Source organism: Alnus glutinosa, chromosome 10 (assembly GCF_958979055.1).
Source record: "Alnus glutinosa chromosome 10, dhAlnGlut1.1, whole genome shotgun sequence".
In the NCBI taxonomy this organism is placed as follows: Eukaryota; Viridiplantae; Streptophyta; class Magnoliopsida; order Fagales; family Betulaceae; genus Alnus; species Alnus glutinosa.
Window position 1 is genome coordinate 1,188,604 of NC_084895.1, and position 27,821 is coordinate 1,216,424.

At 35.1% G+C, this 27,821-nt stretch overlaps 1 protein-coding gene, 1 long non-coding RNA gene and 1 pseudogene across 2 annotated transcripts; 1 reads left to right on the plus strand and 2 right to left on the minus strand.

Annotated features, from left to right (window-relative positions):
* Positions 1 to 11,212: 11,212 nt before the first annotated feature.
* On the minus strand, positions 11,213 to 12,039 carry LOC133880445 (germin-like protein 9-3; annotated as a pseudogene).
* Positions 12,040 to 22,413: 10,374 nt separating this feature from the next.
* Positions 22,414 to 26,069, plus strand: LOC133880254 (uncharacterized). Its single transcript, XR_009902221.1, has 3 exons — positions 22,414 to 22,771; positions 24,463 to 24,560; positions 25,857 to 26,069. It is a non-coding gene; the product is annotated as an uncharacterized LOC133880254 (long non-coding RNA).
* Positions 26,070 to 27,062: 993 nt separating this feature from the next.
* LOC133879425 (uncharacterized) lies at positions 27,063 to 27,651 on the minus strand. Its single transcript, XM_062318000.1, has 2 exons — positions 27,544 to 27,651; positions 27,063 to 27,403 (listed from the first exon to the last, which is right to left on the minus strand). Exons 1-2 carry the CDS (start codon positions 27,647 to 27,649, stop codon positions 27,132 to 27,134), a joined length of 378 nt encoding a protein of 125 aa, XP_062173984.1. The 5' UTR covers positions 27,650 to 27,651; the 3' UTR covers positions 27,063 to 27,131.
* Positions 27,652 to 27,821: the final 170 nt, after the last annotated feature.

The following is a 27,821-nucleotide window of genomic DNA, read 5'->3' on the forward strand; positions in this document are numbered from 1 at the left end:
TTAGTGTCTTGGGAGGTAGGCAGTAAATATTATCGAAGTCGAGTTAGAGGAGAAGGAAGCGGATGGATCAGTGGAGCCGTCGATGATGACCAACTCCATTACGAGGAGGAAGATGCAGTTGACGCAGATACATGTAGTCACTTTCTTAATCGTTAAGACCTACTTGGAATCAGTATTGTGTGACGTGATTGAAATGGACGCGTGCCATATAATTTTGGTTAGACCGTGACAATTTGATGTGGACGCCCAACACAAAGGTAAGGGCAACATGTACATTCTTTTCAAGGACAGACAGAAGATTGTGTTGTGACCTCTACAAGATAAGGAACAATGTACTCCTTCCCATTCTAAGAGCAAGCAGGTCCTCCTGACCATGGGATCGAAGTTTATAGAAGATGTTTGAGAAGCCGGGGAGGTCATAACATTGGTTGCCGATGGGACTACAATCTCCATTCTATAGGAGACTCTTCCATGTTGTAGCCATTGTTGGAGAAGTTCTAGGACATCATGCTTGATGAAATGCCCAACGAACTACTGCCCATGAGAGACATACAACACCATATTGATTTGGTGCCGAGGTCGAGTCTCCCAAACATTCCACATTATAAAATGAGCCCAAAGGAGAATGATATCCTGCAAGAGCAGGTGAAGGGACTGATTCGGAAGGGATACTTGTGTGAGAGCATGAGTCCATGTGTTGTTCCGACCTTGCTCTTCTCGAAGAAGAACGGTAGCTGGAGTATGTGCATGGATAGTCGGGCAATATGTTTGACATGTTGTCAGGGGACAAGATCTTTTCGAAGATCGATTTGAAGAGCGGATACCACAAAATCCGCTTACGACTGGGAGATGAGTGAAAGACTGCATTCAAGACAAATGAGAGGCTTTTCGAGTGGCTAGTAATGCTTGTCAGATTATCGAATGCACCAATAGGGGTGTAAACCCGAAACCAGTTTTCGGTTATTGGCTAAAATCGAGAACTGGCTTTGGGATCCCCAGTTAATGATTTTCAATAACCGGCTTCTATATCCGAGTAGCCCGTCAGTTACCTCGGGTGTACCCGGTTATCCGGACCGGGTAGTGAATTTTTTAAAAAAAAAAAAACAAAAAAGGCTTTTTTTGGGCCTATTTTAGGTATTGGGCCTATTTTTTGACTTCATTTAAACTTTTTTGGGCTTTATTTAAACTTTTCAGCCATTTTTTAATGATTTGTCTTGCTTGTTAAGAGAGCATCTATTCAGACTATCTCAAAGCTTGGAGAGTTTAAAAGGTCAGAATTGAGTGATCGATTAATATTTTTGCAGCAATACAAGATAGAACATGAGAGGTTAATTCTGTAAGCACTTTCTTCTGTTGCTTTTGGGTCTAATTTTAGGCTTAGTACTGGGCCCTCGATTCATCTTAAATTTTCTGTTTGGGTGATAAATATACAGTGAGCCATCCATGAAAAGAGTTCTTCTTGAAGAAAGGTTGTAGGGAGAGAATAAAGATAAAAATGGGTAGGACAAATGAGACTGGTGGAATATTTGATGATGATAAGCAATAGAAGTAATGGTGGAAAGATTTGAGATTGCTGAATAAATGTGGATGAATTAAAAAGGATTATCAGAGTTGTATGACAAAAGAGTGGATCAAAGATTGGGTAGATTAAGAGGAGAGATAGAAAAGGAAAGTAGAAACTGAGCGAAAAAAGAAAAAAGAGCTTAGAGAAATGCCACCCAGAAATAATGAGAGGCCTCTAGCCATCTAATAATCCAGTATGTAAACATTTTTAAACCACTTTGGAAATAGTCTTATATTTTATATTTTTTAATTTATTTATATATATATATATACGGAGTCGGTTAGCCTGTTATAACCGAGTTTCTAAGAATCTAATAACCTGCTCCGAGTGCCCTGTTATAACCGGGTCCCAAACCAGTTTCTTGGTTTCCCAGTTATCTTGAGCCGGTTGGTGCCCGCTTACGGTTTTCCAGCCGATTATAACCGCCCGAAATTACACCCTTATGCACCAAGCATTTCATGCGACTAATGAACCAAGTACTGAAACGTTTCATAGGGAAATTTGTTGTTGTCTATTTTGACAATATCCTTATTTACAGTTATAGTCTGATGGAACACATGAAGCAAGTGAGGAGAGTCTTGGAGACCCTTTGTGACAACAAGTTGTATGTCAACTTGAAGAAGTTCAGTTTCATGATGGACGTAGTGCTTTTCCTCAAGTTTGTAGTTAGCGCCAATAGGATCCGAGTAGATGAAGAGAAAGTCAAAGCCAACCGAGAATGGCCAATTGGCCATTGCCCGGAACACTGGGGGAAGTGAGAAGTTTCCGTTGATTGGCGACCTTCTATGGACTGTTTGTCCATAATTTTAGCAATATTGTGGTACCCATCACCAAATGCCTGAAGAAAGGGAAGTTCAATTAGGGCAAGGAGGCAGAATGGAGTTTTGCCCTCATCAAGGAGAAGTTTATGTATTGCTTCAGTACTTGCTTTGCGACTTCGACAAGTTGTTTGAAGTAGAGTGCGACACGTCTATCGACAAAATCGAAACCTTCTATCCCAAGAAGGAAGGCTAGTGGAGTTTTTCAATGAGAAGTTGGGTGCGGCCAGGTATAAGTGGTCCACATACAAACTAGAGCCCTATGTTGTCCTGAGAGCACTCAATGTGTGGGAGCACTATCTGGATCAGTGAGAGTTCATTCTATACACTAATCGTTAAGCTTTGAAGTTCATCAATAGCTAGCGGAACTTAAATCGGATGCATGCTCAGTGGGTTGCTTACATGCAACGATTCATCTTCTTCCTAAAGCACAAGTTGAGAAAACTAAACTGGGTAGCCAGTGCTTTGAGCCGTCGGGGCAACATTGCTAGTCATTTTTAAAGCTAAAATGACAGGGTTTGAGTGCCTCAAGGAGTTGTATGAAGAAGATGAAGATTTCAGTGATGCTTGGTGGCGATGCAACACGGACCAAATGGTTCTTGAGATGTGCATTTTGGAGGGATACTTGTTCCAAGGGAATCAATTATGTATTCCGAGGAGTTTCCTATAAGAACAAGTCATTCGGGAACTACAAGGTAGGGTTTTAGGTGGACACCTCGAACAGGACAAGACCATCCGGTTAGAGAGTGGTACTACTGGCTGCAACTAAAGAAGGATGTGGGCAACCATGTCTGACGAGGCCCGATATTCTAGATTGCAAAAGGGCACACCCAAAACATGTGCCTCTACTTGCCCTTACAAATACCGGCAACATAGTGGGAAGACTTGTCCATGGATTTCGTACTGGGACTTCCTTGGACACAGCAAAGAGCGAACTCAATAATGAAAATTATGGACACGTTTTCAAAAATGGCTGACTTTGTTACTTGCAGAAAGACATCTAATGCTGTCCAAGTCGCAAACCTATTCTTTCGAGAAGTGGTCCGACTGCATGGAGTACCGAAGTCCATCACCTTCAATCGGGACTCCAAGTTCTTATCACATTTATGGCGGACGTTATGGAGGAGATTCGACACAACATTGGGATTCTGTCGACCACAAACAGATGGACAAACCAAGGTCGTGAATCAGACCTTAGGTAACCTTTCTCGGTGTATTGCGGGACAGAGGCTAAAGCAGTGGGACCTTGCTTTAGTTTAGGCCGAATTTGCCTACAACAATATGGTGAATCAATCCACCAGGAAGACATTGTTTGAAATAATATATGGAAGAACTCCAAAGCATGCAGTAGACCTTGCGGCTCTACCCAGATTACCGTGGGCTAGTGTAGCAGCAAAGCAAGTGAAGGCTACCCAGAAGGAAGTTCGCCAATTTCTGGAGGAACCTTATGCAAAGTATAAAGCGTTGGCAAACAAAGATTTTTCACGAGGGAGATCTAGTGATGGTACGGGCGACTCCTGACAAGTATTTTTGGACAGCTAAGGAGCAAGAAGTATGGGCCATACCGGGGCTTAAGAAGATTAATGACAATGCATATGTTGTCGACTTTCCGGAAGATATGGCGGTATCCCCAACATTCAATGTTGTGGACATCTTTGAATACTATCCACCAAGCGAAATGCAAAAGGAACCTAACTTGAGGACGAGTTCTTTTCAAGCAGGGGAGACTAATATAGGACGCTACATGCTGAAAGACTTCCCCGAGGAATCGATTGACATGACACGAGACCATGAAGGAAACCACAAAAGTTACATCGCAGGCAATTGGCACATTAATAGCGAGGATCCAAGAAGGAAAGTCGTGACCATCAAGTTGGAGATTTTGAAGATTTTATTAGATTTGATTCTATTATTAATTAGGATTTTATTTGATTGCGATTTTCATTTATTGTAGGACTTTTCCTTAATAGGCTTAGATTTTCCTTGCTTTCCAAGTTTTCATATTAGTATAAATATAGAAGGTAGTAGCGTGTGAAAGATAACTTATGATTCAATAGAATTTATCATTGTGTTAGAGTGTGTTTAGGATTGCAATTTTGTAGACAAAAAGTGCGATTTTAAATCAAATCATAGAAAACGAATCGTTTGAGAATTGTATTTTAAAAAAAATTGAAATTTAAAAACGCAGTAATCGGCTTTTTCAAATTGCAGGCAATGGGTGTTTTTTAGAAAATGTAGAATTTTAAAAGGCTAACATGCGGTTTAATGGCCAAATTACGATTTTGCCAAACGTTTAACTACATTTTTTAAAATCGCACATTTTAAAATCGTTTTTTTAAAATTACTTTTTGAAATCGCAAACCTAAACATACCTGATTATGAAAACTTGTTATCCATTAGTATTAGGATATCTGCTACATGATCCTTGTGTTATCAAATTCTCTAGTTGTAATCTTATCAATGTATAGTGATAACGTTATCTAGTATTAGAGATGATATAGGTTTGTTTAAGTTTTCAATATCTCAGTAGTATAGATCAATACAACAACTCAACTGTAAAAAGTCTATATATCATCAATGAACCACACGGTTTTGGTATGTTTAACCAAACCGCTTTCCTCAATTCTTTCAAACTCAAAATCTTGGTAGCTTTCTCAATCCGATATCCGGATTGCTTGCAATTCGGACAAGCAATTGTGAGGAGATTCCTATGTATTTCACCTGTCTAGGCAAGTATTCGAGCAGCTCAAAATCCATTCAGACAAATTAGCCCATAAGAAACTATTTCACAATTAACTGCTTGGATAACAAACAATCTAAACAGCTAATTGCTAAGATCCGAATCCTTTTCCACAAAATGGTATTAAGGGGAAGAAAATAACGCGCAAAAAGGAAGCTTTGGGAATTCCAACCTACATCGACACCGTGTCTAATTTTTATTTATTTTATTTTTTAATCTTTTGGTCTTGATATACACGTTGTCAAAGAGGAAAGACCAAAGAGGAAAATAATAATAATAATAATAATAATAATGTAGAAAACTCAAATGGGCTCAGGCCTAAAATTATCAAGCCCATGGAGGAAAAGTGGGCTACTATGGTAACAAGAAGTAGAATTCCATTTTTCATGGAGTACTATTAAATGCTATAAATTATACAAAAAATTGTGAGAAAATCTCATGAGACAATAATAAACTAAACCAAAAGAAGGAAGAGAATGTTGGATTAAAGCAATTAAACTTGGTTCTTGTAAAGGTTTTGATCGTCAATGTTTTCAAGGGACCAAGAAAGCACAACATCAAGGAAATCACGACGGTCATTAAAAGCTGCTCTCTTTGTCTTGGAACTCTCCCCCCTCTCCATCATTTCCAATATCTTTCTCACAATCTTTCTTCTTCTGATCTGCAGGCAATGTCAATGGACATGTTAAATTAAGAAACCCAATTCACTTGGAATCTCTGTGACTGTGAGTTCTTTACAACAAGGTATATAGGAGGAGAGAGGAATGGGGTTTCTTAGGTAGAAAGGAACCACTTCGAACCCAGGAATCTGTAGTACAAGCATTACTGGTTGTTAAAGATAAAAGACATGCATTTGTGCTGTTTCTTTTTCTTTCCACCTAAAGAGAGAACTAAAGACGTCTTTTTTTCTTTCCATGTGAATGAGAGAACTAAGGCCTCGTTTGAGTAATTCTAAACGTCATACCCATGTCCCTCTTGTGTCCCTCTAACAGTGATGTGGCTTTTAAAATCACCATATGATCAAAATTCAATTTTGATCAATCACAAGCTCAATGATGATTTTAAAAGCCACCTCATTTTTAGAGGGACACAAGAGGGACATGAGTATGACATGTAGCATTACTCGCCTCATTTTAGTCATTTGATTCGCATAATAAATTTTTAGAATAGAATAACTATTCTTTTATTTTGTAAGGACTTATTTCTTGAAATAGCTATTTTATGAGAATAACTGTTTCCTTACAAAGAGGAATAACTATTCCTAAGAGAATATACAACATTTAAAAAAAAAAAACATTTTTTTCTTTAATTTTTCCAAACTAAACTTAAAAAAAAAAAATTTAAAAATTAAAAAGAAAAAGAAAAAGAAAAGAAAATTTAGATCAAATATGTGGGTGGCCGGCCGATCACAGATCCAAGGTCTAACATTTATTATTTTTTTGTTAAGATTTGAGTTTTTTTGAAAAATAAGAAATTATGTAAATTTTTTAGTAATTTTGGGTCAATTTCAACTGTGATATATGTATTGTCACCAAACTAAAGAATTTGAATAATTATTTCATTCTATTCTTCCTCATGCCTAATAATAACTATTCATTTTCTTAATGAAATACTCATTCCGCGAACCAAACAAGACTTAAAAGAGAAGTTGCCGGGACAAAAACACATGCACATGACAAAAAATCACTTCCAGAAATTCGAATTAGAAAGTAAACACAAAAGGAGGAAACATTGCAACCAAACGACAAGAAAGCAGAATAATAAAAGGTCATATCTCAATATTTTTACATTGGAAATGAATGCCCTTTGCCCATCACCGGCCAGTTGATCTAAAAACTACCCAACCCATTCCCCATTAATGAAGGGAGTGTTTAAGATTTAGCCATGTTTCGCAACCCAGCCCAACCCATTTACCTATTCTCCATCACTTCTCTTGAGAAAATAAACGTCGATCACTGCCCACACCAAAACCCTCCCACCGCCGAATGCCACCCCGGCCACGCCACTGCCGAAACAACAACATTGCATTACGGGTGTTGTAGCAGCAGATCTGCTAACCCCTTTGCCTTGTTTTTAATTTTGTAATTCTTTTTCTATTTGCAGGTTCTTTTAGACATCGCATTAAGTTCAACATGAGGTAATTTCAAGTTCTCTACACCTTTTTCCTTTGCTCGATCTTTACATTTTGTTTCTTTTTCTTTTCCGGTGAACTTTGATAGAGACCCAAGCATAGATTGATTTTACTAACGGTCCCTCCTTTTTTTTTTTTTTTTCTTTTTCTTTGTTCGTGTCTTTTGCAGTAGGCCAATGAATGAGGAGGTCCACATAAAAGCATTCACAGCGGACAGAAATTTCCTACAATCCACATATGAAAATAATACGTGTTTCTTAAGCATGTGAGAAATACATGTTTTTTTTTATTAATACTATTAAAAGAGCTTGTAAGAAACACATGTTATTAAATAACATGTACTTCTCACATGCCAAGAGACATATGTCAATTTTAGTTGTAAGTTGTAGGAAATTTCTGTCCATTCATAGCAGCTTCTTTAAAGGGATTATGTTTTTTAAATTTTAGGAAAAATTTCAAAAAAGTTACAAAAACTCCTCCATAGCAGTTACCCTAAAATTTTTGTTTCCCTAGGAAGTGAATAGTGCTTTGAGGTGTTTCCAAAAATATATCATCTTATCTCCTACTTTATCTTCTTTTTCTTACTTTTAATTAAAGTAAATAATATTTTAATGATATAGGAAAAAATAAAATGAAGCTGCTGTGAGGTGTTTTTTTGATAAAAAAGTTGTTAGGGAAATTATCATCCCCTAGGCAAATGGGCCTATATCCGAACCAAGGCCCAATTAATCTTGCTAGCTCAACTTGACCGACTTAGTCATTAGGATTTAACAGAATCCTATAACACCTTGAAAGCTATATTTGGAACATATGGGATAGGATACATGATTCAAATATCATATGAAGAGTAATTGTCCCACTGTCCCACTCTTTCACTCAACCTCTATCACATCCCACTAAGGGTGCTACTCAGCCATGAAATGAAGGTGGAACAATGCGGTTGATAATATGTGCCTATAAATAGGTTGCTACTCTAGATACAAAAGACACTTTGAATATAGATTGAAAATATATTAAACTCTCGACTCTCAATGCTCTCAAAAATGACCCACTGACTTAGGCATCGGAAAGGGTACGTTGGGAGACCCTCTGACGCATTGTTTGTTCTTCCATACGGATTACGAAGAACACGTACGGCGAATCAAAGATCTACACGTCACCAGACAGAAAATTGTTATAACAGAAGTAAAAAGTAATTTCATTCCCTATATTTAGGGAAAATGATTGGAAAGCTGCTGAGAATGCTATAAGAGTACTAGTAGCAGATGTCTTATAATGGTTCCCTTCCTTAAATATAGGAAAAAATTTAGAAAAAAAATACAAAATAGCTCCCACAGCAAATGCCTTAAATATACATGTTTTCCTTGGGTAGCTACAATGCTTCCTTATGTATTGGGTAGCACTGTAACTACCCAATATACTCTATAATAATAAAAAAATTAACAAAAAGTAAGAAAGAGAAAAAAAAAAAAAAAAAAAAAAAAAAAAAAAAAAAAAAAAAGAGTTGGTTGGTAAAATAAAATGACAAAAAGTAGGAAGGAGAAAAAAGAATAAAATAAGAGTAAAAAAAAGTATTTAATTGATATAGGAAAAGATAAGAGAATCTATTGTGATTTTTTTTTTTTTTTTTTATAGAGAAACAAAAAGTAATTTTATTTCTTAAATTTAGGAAAAAATTTTGGGTAACTGCTGCTAGTGCTCTAAGTTATCTATTTTTTAGATATACATAAATGGTAAGAAGTGATAAATGTGGTATAAAATAAAAAAAAATTTGTATGAAAACGTGAAAAAGTTTTATATTGTAGTGATTTTTTTTCTTTATTTAAAGAGTAATAAAAAATTATTAATGTAATATAAAATTAGAATATTTTGAAGTTGATTGTTTTTTAAAAAAAGGAAGTGAGGGATCGAGGAAAAAAATTTTCTCCTTGCCAAACAGGCACATACTGTTATCTTCATTCTATTATGCGCAAAAGTAGATTTCCTCGATTGCTTAATAAGTGTTGGAAACGGAAAGAAACAAGAATTTTAATTTTGTTATTTCCTTAACATATGGAAAGTGCTTGTTCTGGATGGCACTATTCAACTGACGAATTTTGATCGTCTTCCTCTTTGTACACTGCTTTTCTTTTTTTTTTAGTATTATTATTATTTTTATTTTTTTTTAACATAAAATCTAAATTTGGTGACTCGTTATTTTTTCACATGTCACTAAATCTCTAATAGTGACGAACTAATTAGTAACATGCCCAACCTTCTGACACGTCACTAACCCGTTACTAAAAAACCAAATTTCTATTTTTTTATTTATTTTTTTTTGTTTTTTTGGTTGAAAGTTCATAATTTTTGACCATTTGCGTACGTAACAGCTTTGGAACTCTCTGCATATTTAGGGCAGTGAAGTGTCCTTTCCTTTCCTCGTACTAAAAAGATATTTTTGGTATTTTGTTCTTCGAATTTTCCACATTTTTAGTAGGTGGGAAAAGGAAAAACATCCTTCAAATAAATTAAGTTTTTGTTTCAATTAGACTTAATAATATTCCGTTTCATCTTTTTAGTATAGGATCAGAAAAGTTTAAACTAATATGCATAATTGGAAGGTACAAGACATTTCTAGTCTTTTCAACAGGCTAGGAAGGCCCCTTGCCATTTTTGCTCCTCACATCATCTGCAACCACAACAATCCTCAGTCCTTGCTTCAAAACAGGGATGGTCGGTATAAGCCCCCCCACTAAATTTCAAAAATGAAAAAAAAAAAAATTTGCTTGCTTGCCCTTACCAACAAATTTTTTTTGTTCCCCTGCCCCTAGCCTACTGTCTTCAAACATTTATACACTGAGATCATCATGAGCCTCATGATGGGGTAGATGAATTCTATGATCACCAGCTTGGTGTGCAAGGGTATGGAGACGAAGCCATTTGTCTTTTTCATTAAAGAGATATGGAGAGGGCGAATGTACGGCCGCTACATGCTATCACTTCTGCAGGTGTTCTATGTGTTTGTGTACAAATTAACAAATAACCAGGAAGAGGATACTTTTAATGTACAAATTAACAAAGCTGCAATCTTTTCTTCGTAGTTAAGAATTGAATATTTGTGATCAATACCCTAACAATCGCAAGTAAACCGGTGGTTTTGCTTCCTCTGCCATCTTCATAGGCCCTAAAATTATCTGTTAGTCCCCTAAAGGGCAACATATTATTAGAAGATCTAATAGTCACTCTAGCTCGGTGATAAGATTAAGATTAGGAAAAATAATCCAATTAAAGATAATTATCTTTTGAATACGTATGTTTACTTATATTATCTAGATAGGATTTACTTGTAGGTTTAATGTTATCTTATTCCACCTTGTAAGTCTATTTATAGACTCAATTGAGATCAACAAAGTATGCTCATGCTGGAAGTTTATAATCAACATATGCATTTTTGTGAAGGCCAAGCAATTATTTCTTAGAACCTATCACAATTAAACTCATTATATGCTTAAAATTCGACCACATAAAAAATTGGTCTCAAAGCCAGTACCATGTCACGTGGGCGACCTAAAAAACAGTCTTACAGCTTTTAGATCAATAATTAAACCTCCTCAATGGAATGCTTTTAGTACTTGCGGGGTGTTTTAGAGAGAAGGAATGAGCTAAACTCGTAGGGAGTATTAGAGATTAAGAATGAGATAAACAACTATCTTCATGTTTCTCTCTAGTTTTTTAAGACTAAATTTTATGGAGTAATACTATATACCACACTATTATTTCATCACTATTTAATTATGTTGACATAGCATTGCAAATCCACATTGGATATATATATATATATATATATATATATTTGTAGATAACCAACAATCTGTATCACAACATTGGAAGAGATGAAGCTTGAAATAGCTATATATCTCAATCTTTATCTATAACAAGTCAAAAACATTGCTTGTTAACAAAAAGAGTAGTTGAATACTTCTGTAACTATATTTCACTCGATCATTTTCTCTTTTCTAAACAAACAAATACAACTCAGAGTAGACATAATTGCAAGATGATTATAAATTAAGGTGAGTGTAGGAAGTGAATAACAGATTCGGTCAAACACTAAATCCAAGTTCTTCTATCTTAGGCCTTAGGTGCAAGCCCTGCCTTTATTGCCTGAATGGTAGAAACATCAGTGTTGAAGGATTTTGCCAAAACCCCAGCATCAATGCCAGAAGTGAATACAGTTGTGGGAACTGAGACAATACCAGCATTTGCACTACCGAAGGCAGAGATGGCTGTGGCAGAATTGTTTGCATCCCTATTGAACTGATAGTGAACAAGTCCCTTAGGAAATACAAACTAGTCACCCACTTGGAGTGTCTGAGTGAAGAGTTTGTTGGTCGTATCAACAAACCCAACTTTCGGAGTACCGGCGAGGAGAAACAAGAGCTCTGCTGAGCGAGGATGGGTGTGAAGTGGATTCATAGAACCAACCGGGATTTGGAGAACAGCAAAAGAAACGCTCTGACCAGTAAGAGCCGAAAATTCAACCATGCTTGCTTTTGAGATCTTAAAAGTTGTGGGCCGAGCTGCCCCAACAAGAGCCCTCATGCCTGTGTATGTGAAGAAGTTTCCATCAACTAAGGGCACGTTTGGTGGGACTGCAAAATCAGAGGTGATATCTGCATCTCCAGCAGTCACCATATGGAAAGTAGTGAAGGCAAGTGCAAGTACAAAGCAAAACTCATGCTTGGAGGTGATGAAGGCCATGGTAGAAATATTGATATAAAAAAAAAGAGGTTATGTTCCTTGATACTTCATTAGTTGCAAAAGGCTTTTATATAGAGGGAGTAGTGAAGGCTGTGACGACCCTTTTTTTTTTTTTTATACAAAACGTAAAACGAGTCATCGCAGTGGCACGACTACGTGTCGCTCAGCCAACATATGGCACATGCCCCATAACATGTACCTGATAATCATAGTATAGCATACATCTATCTATGCAGCGGAAAACATAAATCTGAATAGCGGAAACTACAACTTATACATCTATCACAAGTTAATTACAATAAAGAGCCATTTAACATCTATCTGTTTGAGTCTTATTAACACTATAACAATAATGGCTTAACAAAGAATAAGTGACACAAACGTCACAAGCCATACCAAACCTATAAAATAGTGGACAACCCGTGGTCCGACAATTACAACTGTCGCGGCGAGCTTCAGTCATAATATCCCAAGCACACTGCTACCGACCCATCGACTATACCGAAGTACCTGCAGCCAAAGAAACATCATCTACACGGTTGTGGTGGTATCCACATCCGCATAGGTGAAATAATGAGTTCACCGCCTTAGTATACCTCATACTAAGACTTCAGTGGTATAAGACTAACTGAGTTTTCACAAAGAACCAACCTTTATTTTATTTTTAGTCGTGCGAGCACTATATTAGCCACAATTTACCAATAGCTAATGCAGCAAACACCGACTATTTAAAAGCATTTAAAACATACTATATAGCTGGAAACATATGTAGAAGTTCCAATCTACCGCTTGAAAGATTCTACATATAGACCCTTCTATAATAATACTTTTCATATGTCGTTTGGACATATGTGCACACGATCACTCCATCACAGATATCACGTATACACATAAGTCTTAAGCAAAGAACATGGCATCTTACTCTTCCATACTAGGATAACATCTGTCAACGGTACACTCGCAACACCATCCCTAATCGTATTTCAGCTTCATGCCTTGAACGTCAGTAGATCATGAGAGCACTAGAGTTAAACTCAATCATGCTAACACGTCTTTCCTGAAGAACAAGAACAGTCAACCTTCTTACTCATAGACATGCCATTACTCGCGCCTGAACAGTCATGTATCCATGTACTTTCAAGTTCAATGTATGACATCTTAACACATGACTATCCGATAGAAATATACATAAGCGCTTTTCATTTAAGACACTTATACATATTAACACGTCTAGTAAAAGCTACTCATAACATAAAAACATCACTCATAAAACAATGCTATACATGATATGCATGACTGGGTTTACTGGGACGTCGGTCCCCCACGATGCTGATAACTGTTGTTTTACTCTGTTTACTGCTGCTTTACTACTGTACTGCTGTTGTTGTATGCTCTATACTACATGCTCAATGCTCTGTGCTTGACCAGTATATGTTTCACTACTGTATCATGCTAAAAATCATGCTGCTACTAAATCACGTTCTCTTAAAACTAAACAAATCCACAATTTTATGCAACACTTTGAAATCATTCAAAACATAATTTCTTCATAAAACATAAACAGTTTCAACATGACATGTTCTCAAACTCAAAACATAATTTCATAAAACATAAACAGTTTCAACATGACATGTTTTCAAACAATTTTACATACTTTAAATCACAACCGCTGAACTTAACACTTTAAACCAATTCAATACTTTTCACTCTTGCACTATTTCTTAAACATCATTGATATAGTTTAAACATAATCGAAACTAATCAAATCATCTCAAAGCATATACATTTCATCATATGGTTGGTTCAGTTTCATAAACAATATATATTTTTATCAATCCAATACATATAAAAATATATATTTTCTCAGTGAGTGGAATACCCACCTTGGCTGCATTAGACTCCTGACTCGAACTTCCACTGGATTCCAATTACTCGAACTCTACATTGGAGAACAAGTCTACGTCTCCAATCACGACACAAGCCTGCAAACATTGGTAACATTAGACTACACTATTGAATCACATACTCTATGACATCCTAACTACCCACGTGCTCACACGTCACATCCTTCTAAAGCTAGCTAGACACCTTAAGCTATTATTAAACTTACCATTGGTTTTTGGTTCCTATTGTATCTTGTTTATTATCATAAAATGTATTTACTCCTTTTACTAGCTCATTTATTATTATTGCACCTCATCATCTATGTTAATCATTTTTATAGCGTGTTGCTTATTTACTAAGTTAACCATATATATTTAGCATGTATGCATGCATATGTATATATGTACATATATACATATACATATACATATACAACTCTTAAACCTAACCGATGATATGCACTAAAGCACTTAGTGTACATGAATAGGTGAATTAGGCAACAAGTCACCTTGTTGTCATTATTAACTATTAAGTCTTATAGTTAGTTTATCCGTTAAGCTAAGTCTATTCGGCCCATATATATATATATATATATATATATATATATATATATATATATATGTACACATATATGTATAGAAGGCTTACTGAGCTAAGCACCGCTTCCTAACGCACTTAGGTACTTTATAATACATAAATAAACGCATTAATTATCTACTTACACTAATAGATGAATTTGAAGCCTAGTTATGTATTTCCATAATATCATTATTTACCGAACTCATATTCATGTATATGTCCATATATATATATATACCCACACATGCAATGATTAACAAGCTTAGACCTAATCCATTAGTACACATAAACACTATGTGGATATGATTAAGCGAATTAGTTACTATGTTGTTGCACAACGAATTTATAACACACCTATAGGTTCTATAAGTCTTCTAACTTATATTTGCAAACCTAGGGTTATTTGAGTAATTTATAGTTCTTTAACACTTTATTAAAATTATTGCCCCCCTATGATATTAATCTTAGGCTTGTAACATTATCTAGTTTCTTAACCTTAAACACGATTACTAATATGTTCAATACTTTATCTTTTAGTTAACAAAAATCCGGGTAGTTAGTTTATAGAACCTTAACGATTTGCACACTAGGATATTGGTTTAGTAATTCCCTTTATATTGAGTTATGATTTCCATATTATAACCTTCATGTTTTTCCATTTATTTACTACTTTCTTACATTCATTTTATTCAATTAGATACAACAATAATCTATTCTTTATTTTAACTGCATTTGCTATTTACACAAAATGATATAACTTTATTAACTTCAACTCTTTACAACAAACCACATTTGTCCTTTAAACCAAGAGGATCAAAATACACCAACTTTAAGCTTTACACTTTCAACTATTTTCATCATTAATTACTCCAAATCAACTCATCCTTCATGAAGTCGGAATTTCAACCAACATAAGCATCCACCACCGAGAACCAATCCCCAATAATTTCTACCCAAACACATATACAAACCGCACAACTAAAACAGAAAACCACCGGCCAACAAAGACCCAAAACTGCCACACATATTTTCATTCCACAGTTGTAGTCCAAAACAACCCATCCGGTTAAACAAACACCCAACTAAAATTCCAAACATCAACACAACCTTCCAACTAAAACACTGCCGACACAATCATAGAAAACCCCCAAAATTAACAAACCCTAATTCAAAAATTCACAAATTAATCCACAAAACTATAGGATTTATACCTTGGGGATTTTCCTCAATAAATCCGCCGGAAAACGCAACTGGAAGTCGCCGAAAATTCACCGGAAAAACCAGCTTCAAGCCGTCGGGTTCTAGGTTGCCCGGGTCACTGGGTCGCGGGTCTGAGCTCACGGGGTTGCGGGTCTAGGCTACGGGTCTTCGCCGGAAACTGCTAAAGGGACCGGATTTCAGCCCCGGCCGCCGATCATGGAGGATCGGTTTCAACGGGTTCTCGGGTCTCACGGGTTAGACGGGTTTCAACGCACGGGTTCGCCAGAAATTGGGTCTGGGTTCCGCCGGAAATCACTCTGCCACGCCGGAAATCGACTCGCCTTCGTCGCCGTTGTCTGGTTCCACCGTCACCGACCCACCGACAACGACCCACTGATCGGGTCCTCCATCTCCGCGTCTCACTGTCTCTCTTTCCCTCTCAGTATCTCGATCTCTCTCTCTGAAACTCTCTCTCCGATCTCACACTCTCGTTCGGTGAAAAGAAGAAGAAAGGAGAAGAAATGAAGAACAGAGAAGAAGTAGAAAGAAGAAGAAAGAAGAACAATAAGAAGAGAAGAAGAGACGAAGTAGTCGTGGACTGCTGTCCACCGAGGAGAAAAAAAAGAAAAAAGAAAAGAAAGAAAAGAGGAGGAAAAGTAAAATGGATAAGGGACATGTGGCAGATTGTGAATGGCTGGGAGGGATTTCTTTTATTTAAAGCCCCTTACTTATATAAATTACAATAGAACCCCATTTTATAAAAACTCTATCATTTAACAATTAACATTTGGCCCTACATAATTTTAAACCACACCTTTGTCAATATAATTAATTACTCACTCAACTAGGACCCACTATGATACTACAATTATATTCCTATTATTTTATCTTAGGCATTTTATTTTGGCAATATAAATATCAACACCTAAAATATAATTATTAGTCTCACCATTTAATAAATACAATTTATTAAACGCTAAATTCCTATTAATTTTTCTTGGTCTTCACAAAGGTACCGTACAATAAGGCTTGTGCACGCTACTAAATGATAAAATATTAATTAGATGATTAAATTTATCTCTTCTTACTTGTTTAAGTTTTTAAGATAAACGGTGATTTAATATGCATGGTATCGAAGCCATCAATTCACCTCATTTCAATTAAATATTTCATGTATTAAGATAAATAATATTTTAACACCCAATAAACGGTGATTCTTTGTGAGTAAATAATTCAAGTTGTACTTCATGTGACCTTCAGCTGGAGCGAACCATCAAGGCAACAAGTTGGTAATTAGATAGAAAATGTTGAAATCGGTGGTGTTACATTTGTGGTGAGTTGTAAAGGTTTTGATGTTTGAATATTAATGATTAAATTAACCGTTTATACCCGTTTAAGTTTTTGAGAATTAGTACTGATCATATATATTAATTGTTTTGTTTTCCCCTTCTATTTATGTATCAATTATTATCTTAATTAATATATATTGAAAGAAATTTGAAATCTAAAAGAAATAAAATACGGAATAATAAAATAAGAGAGACAAAATTTTATGTGGGTTTTAAAGAATATCTCAAATGCCAAAAGAAATGTGGGACTATCTATAGGCAAAAGAAAATGAGCCAATTATGAGCTGAAACGAGCATGAATTTTAGAAAATACCTCAAATGTAAAAAAAAAAAAAAAAAAAAAAAAAAAAAAAAAAAAAAACGAAAAAGTAGGGCCATCTATGGGCCAAAAAAAAAAGAATCAACTATGGACTGAAAATATTATAGGCACCTTGGCCTCTTGATTTTTTTTTTTTTTTTTTCATTGCTGCACGACGCTACACTCATTCAAGTCATGCACATAAATAACCAAGCCTTTCTCAGTTCCTTTTTTTTAAAAAAAAAAAACCAAGAAAACACTGAACTGAACGGGTTGAAAAACCAAACAAAATACCTGCAACCAAACGGAGACCTTCTTCTCCAACAACTCGCCTGAGAACTGCTAGAACCTACCGGAAACTTGCCGGCACGACTAAATCTCGCCGGAGAACACCACAGATCTCCTGGAACGTCGCCGAACAACTCAAAAGTTGGCGGAAAATACCACAAAAGTCCCTGACAACCATGAAAACCACCATTAATGGCCAAACGTCGCCGGTGAACACAACAGAACCGCTAGTAACTCGATAGAGACAACCAGACGCCGCCTCAAACGATCTGAAACTGCCGGAGCAGATGAGAACTTGCCGGTGACACCAACTAGGATCAACAAAGAGCCAATCTACAAACACCCACCGTGAAAACACACGGAAAGAATTTTTTTTTTTTCTCAAGAACAGTATAAAATCTCCCCATAACGAAATTTCCTCCTTTTTTTTTTTTTCTTTCTTTCTTTTTTTTTTTTTTTTTTTTTCGTCAGATACACTGCAATATCTATGGGGATGAGATTTGCAAAGCATTGACTATCAAGAAAAATGAAATACAAGAAAATGAAAAACAAGAGAAATAAATCACAGGACTATTAGATCGAACACTGATGTTAGCCTATAGCTTTGATACCATGAAAGAAATCTAAAACCTAAAAAAAATAAAATGAGAAATAATAAAATAAAAGAGATAAGAGATTTTACGTGGTTCGGTCTATAACTTACGTCCACAGAGTAAATCCCAAAGAGCTACATTGTTGTTATTATTGGTTGATTATCTACAATATAAATGATCCCTATTTATAGGGATATAGAGAGAATACAAAATGGTATGTAGAGAGAATATAATCAAATCAGAATTGAATGTATTTAAATCTGATTTGATTATAATCAATTACAATTAATGGGGATTAAATCAAATCCTCCAATGTATGGAGAGTACCGTAATATACGGTATTAATATATTATGTAACATATATCATATTTTACTTTAATACTTTCCTCTCTAATTTTAATTATTACGTACTACGTAACATAAAAGAACCATCAAGTAAACTTGTTAAAAACCATCACAAACCTGCTGTGAAGAAATAACTTCAAAAAAAAAAAAAAAAAAAAAAAAAAAAAAAAAAAAAAACTTTCACAACTAAACTCTTGATCATCACGTGAAAGACAATTAATTGGAAATAGAACATGGAAAACTCTTGATCAGCACATGTTTTAAGACACTTGTCAAATTATTAAACCGGTTTGTAGCCAATTTTTGTCATATGCTTCTCACTTTATTATATTGGTTTGTAGCAATTTGGTACAAACCAGTTTGTAGCTAATTTTGGTCCCTAATTAATTTATAACTTTTTTTTAAAGATAATTTCATTTGAATGTGAAAACATCTCCGCCTAATTCACACCCTTTAAGGGCATGTTTGGTAAATTTTTCACAAGTGTTTTTTCTTCTCTTGGAAAATCATGTTTAATCCCTAGATTTCATCTTATTTGGATTTAGTTACAAGGTTTCCAATTTTTTCAAGAATAAGATTTTTAGATTTTGTCCAATTTTAAATAGGTCACTCAGTCATTTCATCGTAAGAAATTAATGGTTTGTCATCTGCTGTTGAAAACTACTTCATGAAAATTATTTCGTGAAAATTAAAGTTTCCCTCCAATTGTGTCTTACACTTTGTCCCACGTTGAAAAGGTTTGAGATTTTTTTGTGCTTTATAAAGGATTATCTTACTTTTATTCTAGAATGGCTTTCGAGTAGACATATGGTAGTGGTGTCACCCAATGCGAAACACTAGCCGTACGTGCATCACATCAACACTTTAGACACACTTATACATCGTCGCACACTCGAACTAGTCACGTGCTTATTATTTACATCAGAAACTGTTATTACAATAATAAACTGCTTATATAATTCTATAAAAGAAAACTTTTTGGAAATTTGATTTTACACATTTTTCTTCTTCGATCTCTTCTTCTTCTTTGCAGTTACAAAATTTATGATTTAGGATAGTTTTCAGATCGAATTTGCAATCTGAACACTACATTCGGGCATTATTGTATCCTAATGACAGAATTAGTGTATTCCTTAAGAGATAGAATATTTATTTTGCTTTCATTAACTTTGTAGTTCCCACATCTTTATTTTATTATATCTGTCACATGTGTCTCATTTGACATGCTAACATCATTGCCCCCAATATTAATGTCATTTCATCAAGTGCCAAGTCATCCATTAAGAAAAGAAAACAAAAATCAAAACATCTTTACTTGATCAATCTTTGGCTTTGGTCAATCACCATTCATGTTGAAATTTAAATTCCCTTGGATGACGCCTAAATCCAATTTCTATCCTACAAGAGATCAAGAAGAGATTGTTGTGATAGTTTGAGATAGGTGGAGAATGTCTTCACAAAGGTGGAAGAAGGGGATAGCTCTTCTCACTACAAAAAATTTGCTCATTAGCGGCCAAATTTGATGTTATTTTGGCCGCTATTGATTAATAGCAGCCAACTTTGGCCGCTAAAGTGTGGCCGCTAATAGTCTGACGCTAAAGACTATTAGCGGCCACTTTTTTGTGTTCGCCGCTAATAATTGCTTTATAGCGGCCACTAAGTTCGCCGTTAAAAGTAATTTTGTCCGCCGCTAATAATTGTCAACTGAGTCTAAAGTCGCTGCTAATACTAGATTATTAGCGTCGACACGTATGTGGCCGCTAATAGTTAAAACAGTTGGGTATTATTAGCGGCCACAATGTGGCCGCTAATAGTCTAGTGTTATGTGGCCGCTAATAGTCTAGTGTTATGTGGCCGCTAATAATACCCATTTGTTTTAACTATTAGCGGCCACATCTGTGGCCGCTAATAGTCTAGTATTAGCGGCCACATGTGTGGCCGCTAATAATACCCATTTGTGTTAACTATTAGCGGCCACACATGTGGCCGCTATTACTATTAAAAATATATATATATATATATATATATATATATATATATATTCAAATTCACCCACCCTTGCTTATGAATTAAATCTTTACATGCATATTGCAATATTTTAAAAGAAATACATTCTATGCATAAGCAAAATCGTATTGCATAAATTAATTAATAAGTGGACTATATTGCCAGCCATAAAGCTATTCCTATGTTAAGGTCCTACAATTTCTATTTCACTTGAGATATAATATACTATACATTAAAAAAACATAATAGCAGACATGTATCAATGACAAAAGAAGAGAGATCTGGAATTGATTAAATTTACTCTGTTATTTGGTTATTTCATGGGACAAAATAAGTTTATAGATCATAAGGTACCTTATGAGATCTAAAGGTGAGATTACGACGTAAGCCTACACTTAAGGAACATCAAAGCATGCTAATGAGATAATTATATGTATCTATCACTACAAAAAATTTGCTAATATACGTTCTCTCTCACAGAAAATGTCTGTAATTGTTTCTCAACACTCCTGTACATAAATGGATGTATTCTAAAGTTCAGATATGTGTAAAGAACGAGCATTTTGCTCATCTAAGTTAAAATTCTGCAGTAAAACCTGGACTGTTGGACAGGTTCAAAAAGTCTAAGAGGATAAGATCTAGTATAGTACATGTACGCGAGTGATCTAAGTGACATGGTATGTGACAGTACTTAAATCTATAAGTGATTCTTCAAGGAAAACACTAAAAAATAATGTAAAGACCAAGAAAATAAATAGAGGTTTAGCAATTAATAAATTGTGTTTATTAAATAGATGGGACAAATAATTATATTCTAGGTAGTAATATTTATATTATGGAGATATAATATAATGGAGCTAAAATAGAATAATAATAATAATAATGGGTTTATTTTGTTTAACTAAAAATAAGCTCATCTAGTGTTGTAAAATCACACTTGATGATTTAATTAAGAAAAGTGAAGAGACAAATGTAGAATATTATTAATAGGTCGATTGCAATTAAATAATGATAGGTGGAATTGGGGTGATAAATAATATAAGATAGTTTCATTTATTTTGTGGGCTTGTATGTTTTAGAAATGGTAGCCCATGGGTAAAAATGGGGGATTAAAATACCATCTTGGCCCATGTGAAAATTGACAAGTTTTAGCCCCACTTTATTCTCATTTCTACTTAAGCTCGAGGGGTATCTTGGTAATCACATAACCTTGGCTCTTCTTTTCCTTTGTTCACGCATCCCTCTCCCATTTTTCCCCACTTGTTGACTTTTCTCACTTAGGATAGGGCCCACACTTATTTCTTTTCTTTTTGGTTTCACATGGCTCACTCTTCTTATGGTGCGTTTGGGTATCGAATATTTCGAATATGAATAATATTCTGAATCTGATCACGGATTTCAAGGCAATGAAAATGTGTTTGGATGTTGAATATAATTTTAGATTCTTTTGAATATGTGTTTGGGTGTTGAATTTGAAAGATTGGAAAAAAAGTGTTTTATAATAGTATAAAGTAATTGGAAATGATTGGATTGTATGAAAAGTTGTGTATAATGATTGGTATGGTAAAAAATAATAATAAAAAATATATGATAGGTTTTAAAAAAGTGTTTTATAATAGTATAAAATGATTGGAAATGATTGGATTGTATGAAAAGTTGTGTATAATGATTGATATGATAAAGAATAATAATAATAAATATATGATGGGTTTATTCAAACCATTCAAACTTTATTCAAGTGACCCATGGGTTTTATTCAACTTGGATCCGGGTATGGGTTTTTGAATAAAAACCCGGTTCGAATATTGAATTATGTTACGAACCAAACGCACCTAATACTTAGACGTGATTCCCATCAATAAACAATGAGAAACACACACAAGCAGCACACTTCTCTCCTTCAGATTTTTCTTTTCTTTTCTTCCTTTTTCTCCTCTTTGTTCTCCCGCACAGATCAGCCCTTCCCCTTTCTTTCTTTTCCCTTCTTTCTTCTTTCTCTCCTCGTGCGTTACCATTCCTCTTCTCTTTGGCTTAGTTGGTGAACACCCGAGTGGGACCCGACTAGTGGGTCAACAACAGTAGAACCAGACGACGTCGGCGGGGCTGAGGTCGTGACTTCCGGTGTGTCGTCACCGGTGAACCTTGGAGACACGATCTCCGGCGATGTGAAGTGATTTCCAACGAAAATCGGTGGAGATTTCCAGATTTAGGGGTCTTAGAATTCCAGATTTATGGGTAAGGTTTCCTCTTCTTTCTTGTCTTTGATTCCACCTCCATTTCCCTTATTTTTCTATAAACTGGATGGGTTTCCTTTTGGGTTGATATCTTAGAGTTTTATGGGTTATTGATTGTGCTTGTAAATTAGGGTTTATGCTAAGCAAAAATAGTTTGATTTGGGGGTTTTGGTTTGAGATGAAAACCTAGGGTTTTATTGTGATTTTGGAGAGGATGGTTGAATATATGTTTGTGGAATTATGTAGTATTGGTTGTGTTAATGGATGGTTTTGGTGGTAGTTTAGAGGGGTGTTTTGTTTGGTGAAATCCAAATCTGATTTTGGGTTGATGATTTTGATGAAGGAGTTCTTGATGTTTATAATTTAAAGATTGTGTTAAATGAGGATGAAAGTTTGTTTAGGTGTTATATGGAGATTAATTTTTAAGAGACTTTGTTGAGGATTATCGAATGAGTATCCTTGGAGTCGGTTTTATGGATTTGATGGGTGAGTTCTTAGTTTTTATTTGTATTATATTGATGGGTTTTGATAAGAATCGGTTGATTAAGTTTAGGTCTTGGTGGTTATTTGTTAGAGAATGAGTTTAATACTTATGGTAGCTTATGTTAGTTAAAGTCTTGATTTGGGTAATTGTTGACATTGATGTTTAATGGTTGAATTTATTTAGATTGGTTAAGTTGGTTGTTAGAGAAGAGTTAAAGTTTTAATGTTGAAGTTAGTGTATATAGGTCTTTGTTATAGGACTAACTATGGATAGAAGTTAAAATTGGATTACATGATATTGGTAAGGCCGAATGAGATGAGGGCTAAAATCAAATACATAGATTCACATAAATTGCAATAAGGGTTACTAAGATAACATGTTAAATAAGATTGGGCTATATAGTTTAAGTACTCAAGTATTTATGTAATGAAAGAATAAGAGTTTCATAGATAATTAGTAATTAGCAAGGATTAAGTGTTAAGTGTAATGCTTAGATGAGAATGCTTTAAAATGGTAAATTATCCAAATAGCCTTAAGACAACAAATATAAAATAGTGACATTATAGAAATACATGAATAGGCTCCAAAGTCTAGTGGTAATATAATTAGGTGATTAATGTAATTACCTATGTAATATAAAATACCTAAGTGCGTTATGAGGTTATGCTTAGCTTGATAATATATATATATATATATGGACCGAATGCACTTAGCTTAAATGGATAAACAAACCATAAGCTTAATGTCTAATAATGATAGTAAGGTAACTTGGTATCCAATTTACTTATCTATGTACACTAAGTAATTTAGTGTATTAATGGACTAGGTTTAAGTATTGTATATGCATATGTATATATGGACTAGGTTTAAGTATTGTATATGTATATGTATATATGTACATATATACATATGCATGCATACATGTTAAATATATATTGTTAACTTAGTAAATAAGCAACAAATCATTAATGGATTCACAATGGTAATGTGATGTAATAATAATATGTAGGCAAATAAAATAGTAAATACATCTCCTAATTAATAAGCAAGATATAATAAGAACCTATAACCAATGATTAGCCTAATAATAGTTTAGGATACCTAGCTAGCTTTAGAAGCGAGTGATGTGACGTGTGAGCACGCGGGTAGCGAGGATGTCATAGAGTATGTGATTCAATAGCATAATCTAATGCTACCAATGTTTGCAGGATCATGTTCGGATTGCAGACTTTAATTGGTTCTCCAATGTAGAGTCCAAGTGACTAGAGTCCAAGGAGTGTTCGAGTTGGAGTCTAATGCAGCCAAGGTGGGTATTCCACTCACTGAGAAAGTATATATTTTTATATGTATTGGAATGATAAAAATATATATATTGTTTATGAAACTGAACCAACCATATGATGAAATGTATATGCTTTGAGATGATTTGTTTAGTTTCGATTATGTTTAAACTATATCAATGATGTTAAAGAGATAGTGTATGAGTGAAAAGTATTGAATAGATTTAAAGTGTTAAGTTCTGCGGTTGAGATTTAAATTATGCAAATTGTTTGAGAACATGTCATGTTGAAACTGCGTAGATTTGATAAAGAAATGAAGTTTTGAATGATTTCAAAGTGTTGGGTAAAATGCTGGATTTGTTTAGTTTTAAAAGGACGTGATTTAACAACTGCATGATTTGAGCATGATACAGTAGTGAAATATATACTGGTCAAGCACGGAACATTGAGCATGTAGTATAGAGCATACATCAACAGTAGTACAGCAGTAAAGGAACAGGATACACAGTAAAACAGCAGTTATCAGCATCGTGGGGGACCGAAGCCCCAGTAGACCCAGTCATGCATATCATGTATAGCATTGTTTAATGAGTGATGTTTTTATGTTATGAGTAGATTTTACTAGACGTGTTGGTATGCATAAGTGTCTTAAATGAAAAGCGCTTATGTATATTTCTATCGGATAGTCATGTGTTAATATCATACATTGAACTTGAAAGTACATGGATACATGATTGCCCAGGTGCGAGTAATGGCATGTCTATGAGTAGGAAGGTTGACTGTTCTTGTTCTCCAGGAAAGACGTGTTAGCATGATTGAGTTTAGCTCTAGTGCTTTCATGATCTACTGGCGTCAAGGCATGAAGCTGAAATACGATCAGAGATGGTGTTGCGAGTATTTTGTTGACGGATGTTGTCTTAGTACGGAAGAGTAAGATGCCATGTTCTTTGCTTAAGACTTATGTGTATACGTGATATCTGTGATGGAGTGATCGTGTGCACATATGTCCAAGCGACCGGTGAAAAGTATTATTATAGAGGAGTCTATATGTAGAATCTTCCAAGCGGTAGATTGGAACTTCTACATATGTTCACAGCTATATAGTATGTTTTAAATGTTTTCTAAATAGTCGGTGTTTGCTGCATTAGCTATTGGTAAATTGTGGCTAATATAGTGCTCGCACGACTAAAAATAAAATAAGGGTTGGTTCTTTGTGAAAACTCAGTCAGTCTTATACCACTGAGGTCTTAGTATGAGGTATACTAAGGCGGTGAACTCATTATTTCACCTATGCGGATGTGGATACCACCACAACCGTGTAGATGATGTTTCTTTGGCTGCAGGTACTTCGGTACAGTCGATGGGTCGGTAGCAGTGTGCTTGGGATATTATGACTGAAGCTCACCGCGACGGTTGTAATTGTCGGACCACGGGTTGTCCACTGTTTTATAGGTTTGGTATAGCTTGTGACGTTTGTGTCACATATTCTTTGTAAAGCTATAGTAGTTTTGTAAATAATGTGTTAATAAGACTCATACAGATAGACGTTAAATGGCTCTTTGTGGTAATTAATTTGTAATAGATGTATAAGTTGTAATTTCCGTATTCAGATTTATGTTTTCCGCTGCATAGATAGATGTATGTTATACTCTGATTATCAGGTACATGTTATGGGGCATGTGCTATATGTTGGCTGAGCGACACGTAGTCGTGCCACTGCGATGACTCGTTTTATGTTTGTATAAAAAAAAAAAAAAAAAAAAAAAAAAAAAAAAAAAAAAAAAGGGGTCGTCACAAATAATGTTTCTTCTAAATTCCAAAATAAAGGAAATGAAATGTGTACATGTCTCTTCAAGGATAACGTAAGACATGAAATTTAGAACAATGAACAGAAATTGAGGGATATTGGTATTACCGATTTATAAAGGTGGATAAAACTTAAAACTTACTTCATTGCATTTGTGATTACATCAAATGGGTCTGGTCCAGCAGCCACAAAAACCAAATGACTCCCCTCAAATCCTTCAACAGTGGAATCTCCTGCAAGAAACCACAATCCCTCCCCTCAATCCCTCCCATAATCCCATCTCCCACTATCATCGCCAGAAAGAGGCAGCAGACTCGAAATTGTAAACCCATCGGGTTTCACCCCATCATTCTATATATATATATTTTACCACCTGCCCCAATTCCTTATCAAAACTGCAACCCCATCATTCTGTTTTGCTTATTAACCTCCATCCCCCCCCCCCCCCTTGCTTGGACAGCTAAAGCTGTCAAAAGTTCTGAAAGCATATGAAGCAATGAGAACCCATATTAAGAAACAAAAATTAGATTTGTGTAAATTCAACCAACTGAGACAGTACAAACTACTCTACCAAGGATTACAAATGAAAATATACCTTGAGAATGAAATCACAATAGTGTCATAATATTCTGTTTTGGAAGAAACGGCCACACAAAACAGTTACACATAAAGAAGCTGTCTCTTTGAATAAAAATATCAGATAAATTTATCTACATAACTCATGACAAACATATAAAAGAGCATAAAAAAGGAAATCAAGCAAGGCGTGCCATGTATGTAAAATATCTACTCATGAACACATTAGCAAGTTGGAATGGGGATAAGAGACAAACCAATATTTGGAGAATGCATTCTTTAGCGTTGAAGGAGATGACTGTCCACAAACTGATGATAATGTGGCAAATGGATCTAACTGATCATGATCCAATGAAGCTGTTGTTGACGCCAGGGAGAGTTTCTTAACAGCAACTTCTAGATGTTCACAATCCTCATGACCCTCACTCACTGATACTGCATTTCTCCTTTGAAAATTTTTTGTTTGATTCTTGAGAAAATGCCGAACTACACAACAAACCAAATACTTCCTTGGTCGAAACTCAACAAAAGAAAAAAGAACGAAACAGAGAGAGAGAGAGCGAATTTCTTTTCGCACCATATATAAATAAATAAATTACCAATGCAAGATGGGCGAGAGATCTTACCAGACTTCATATCCACTCTCTCAACCTTCCCATATCTACTGAAAAGCCGTTCCAGATCAGATGGTCGTGCGTCATACTCAAAATTTCCACAGAAGATGGGCTTCATTTTTCCTGCAACACTATAAGAAAGCACCATCATAATTTGATATATCTTGGACTCAATAAGAAGTAAACTTGGTCAAGCAACTGAAATTCGTGCATCTAACTGAAAGTAAGCATGACCACAGCATAATAACCCAGGGAATATCGTCTGCACATAAAATGCAAGTCAACTTATA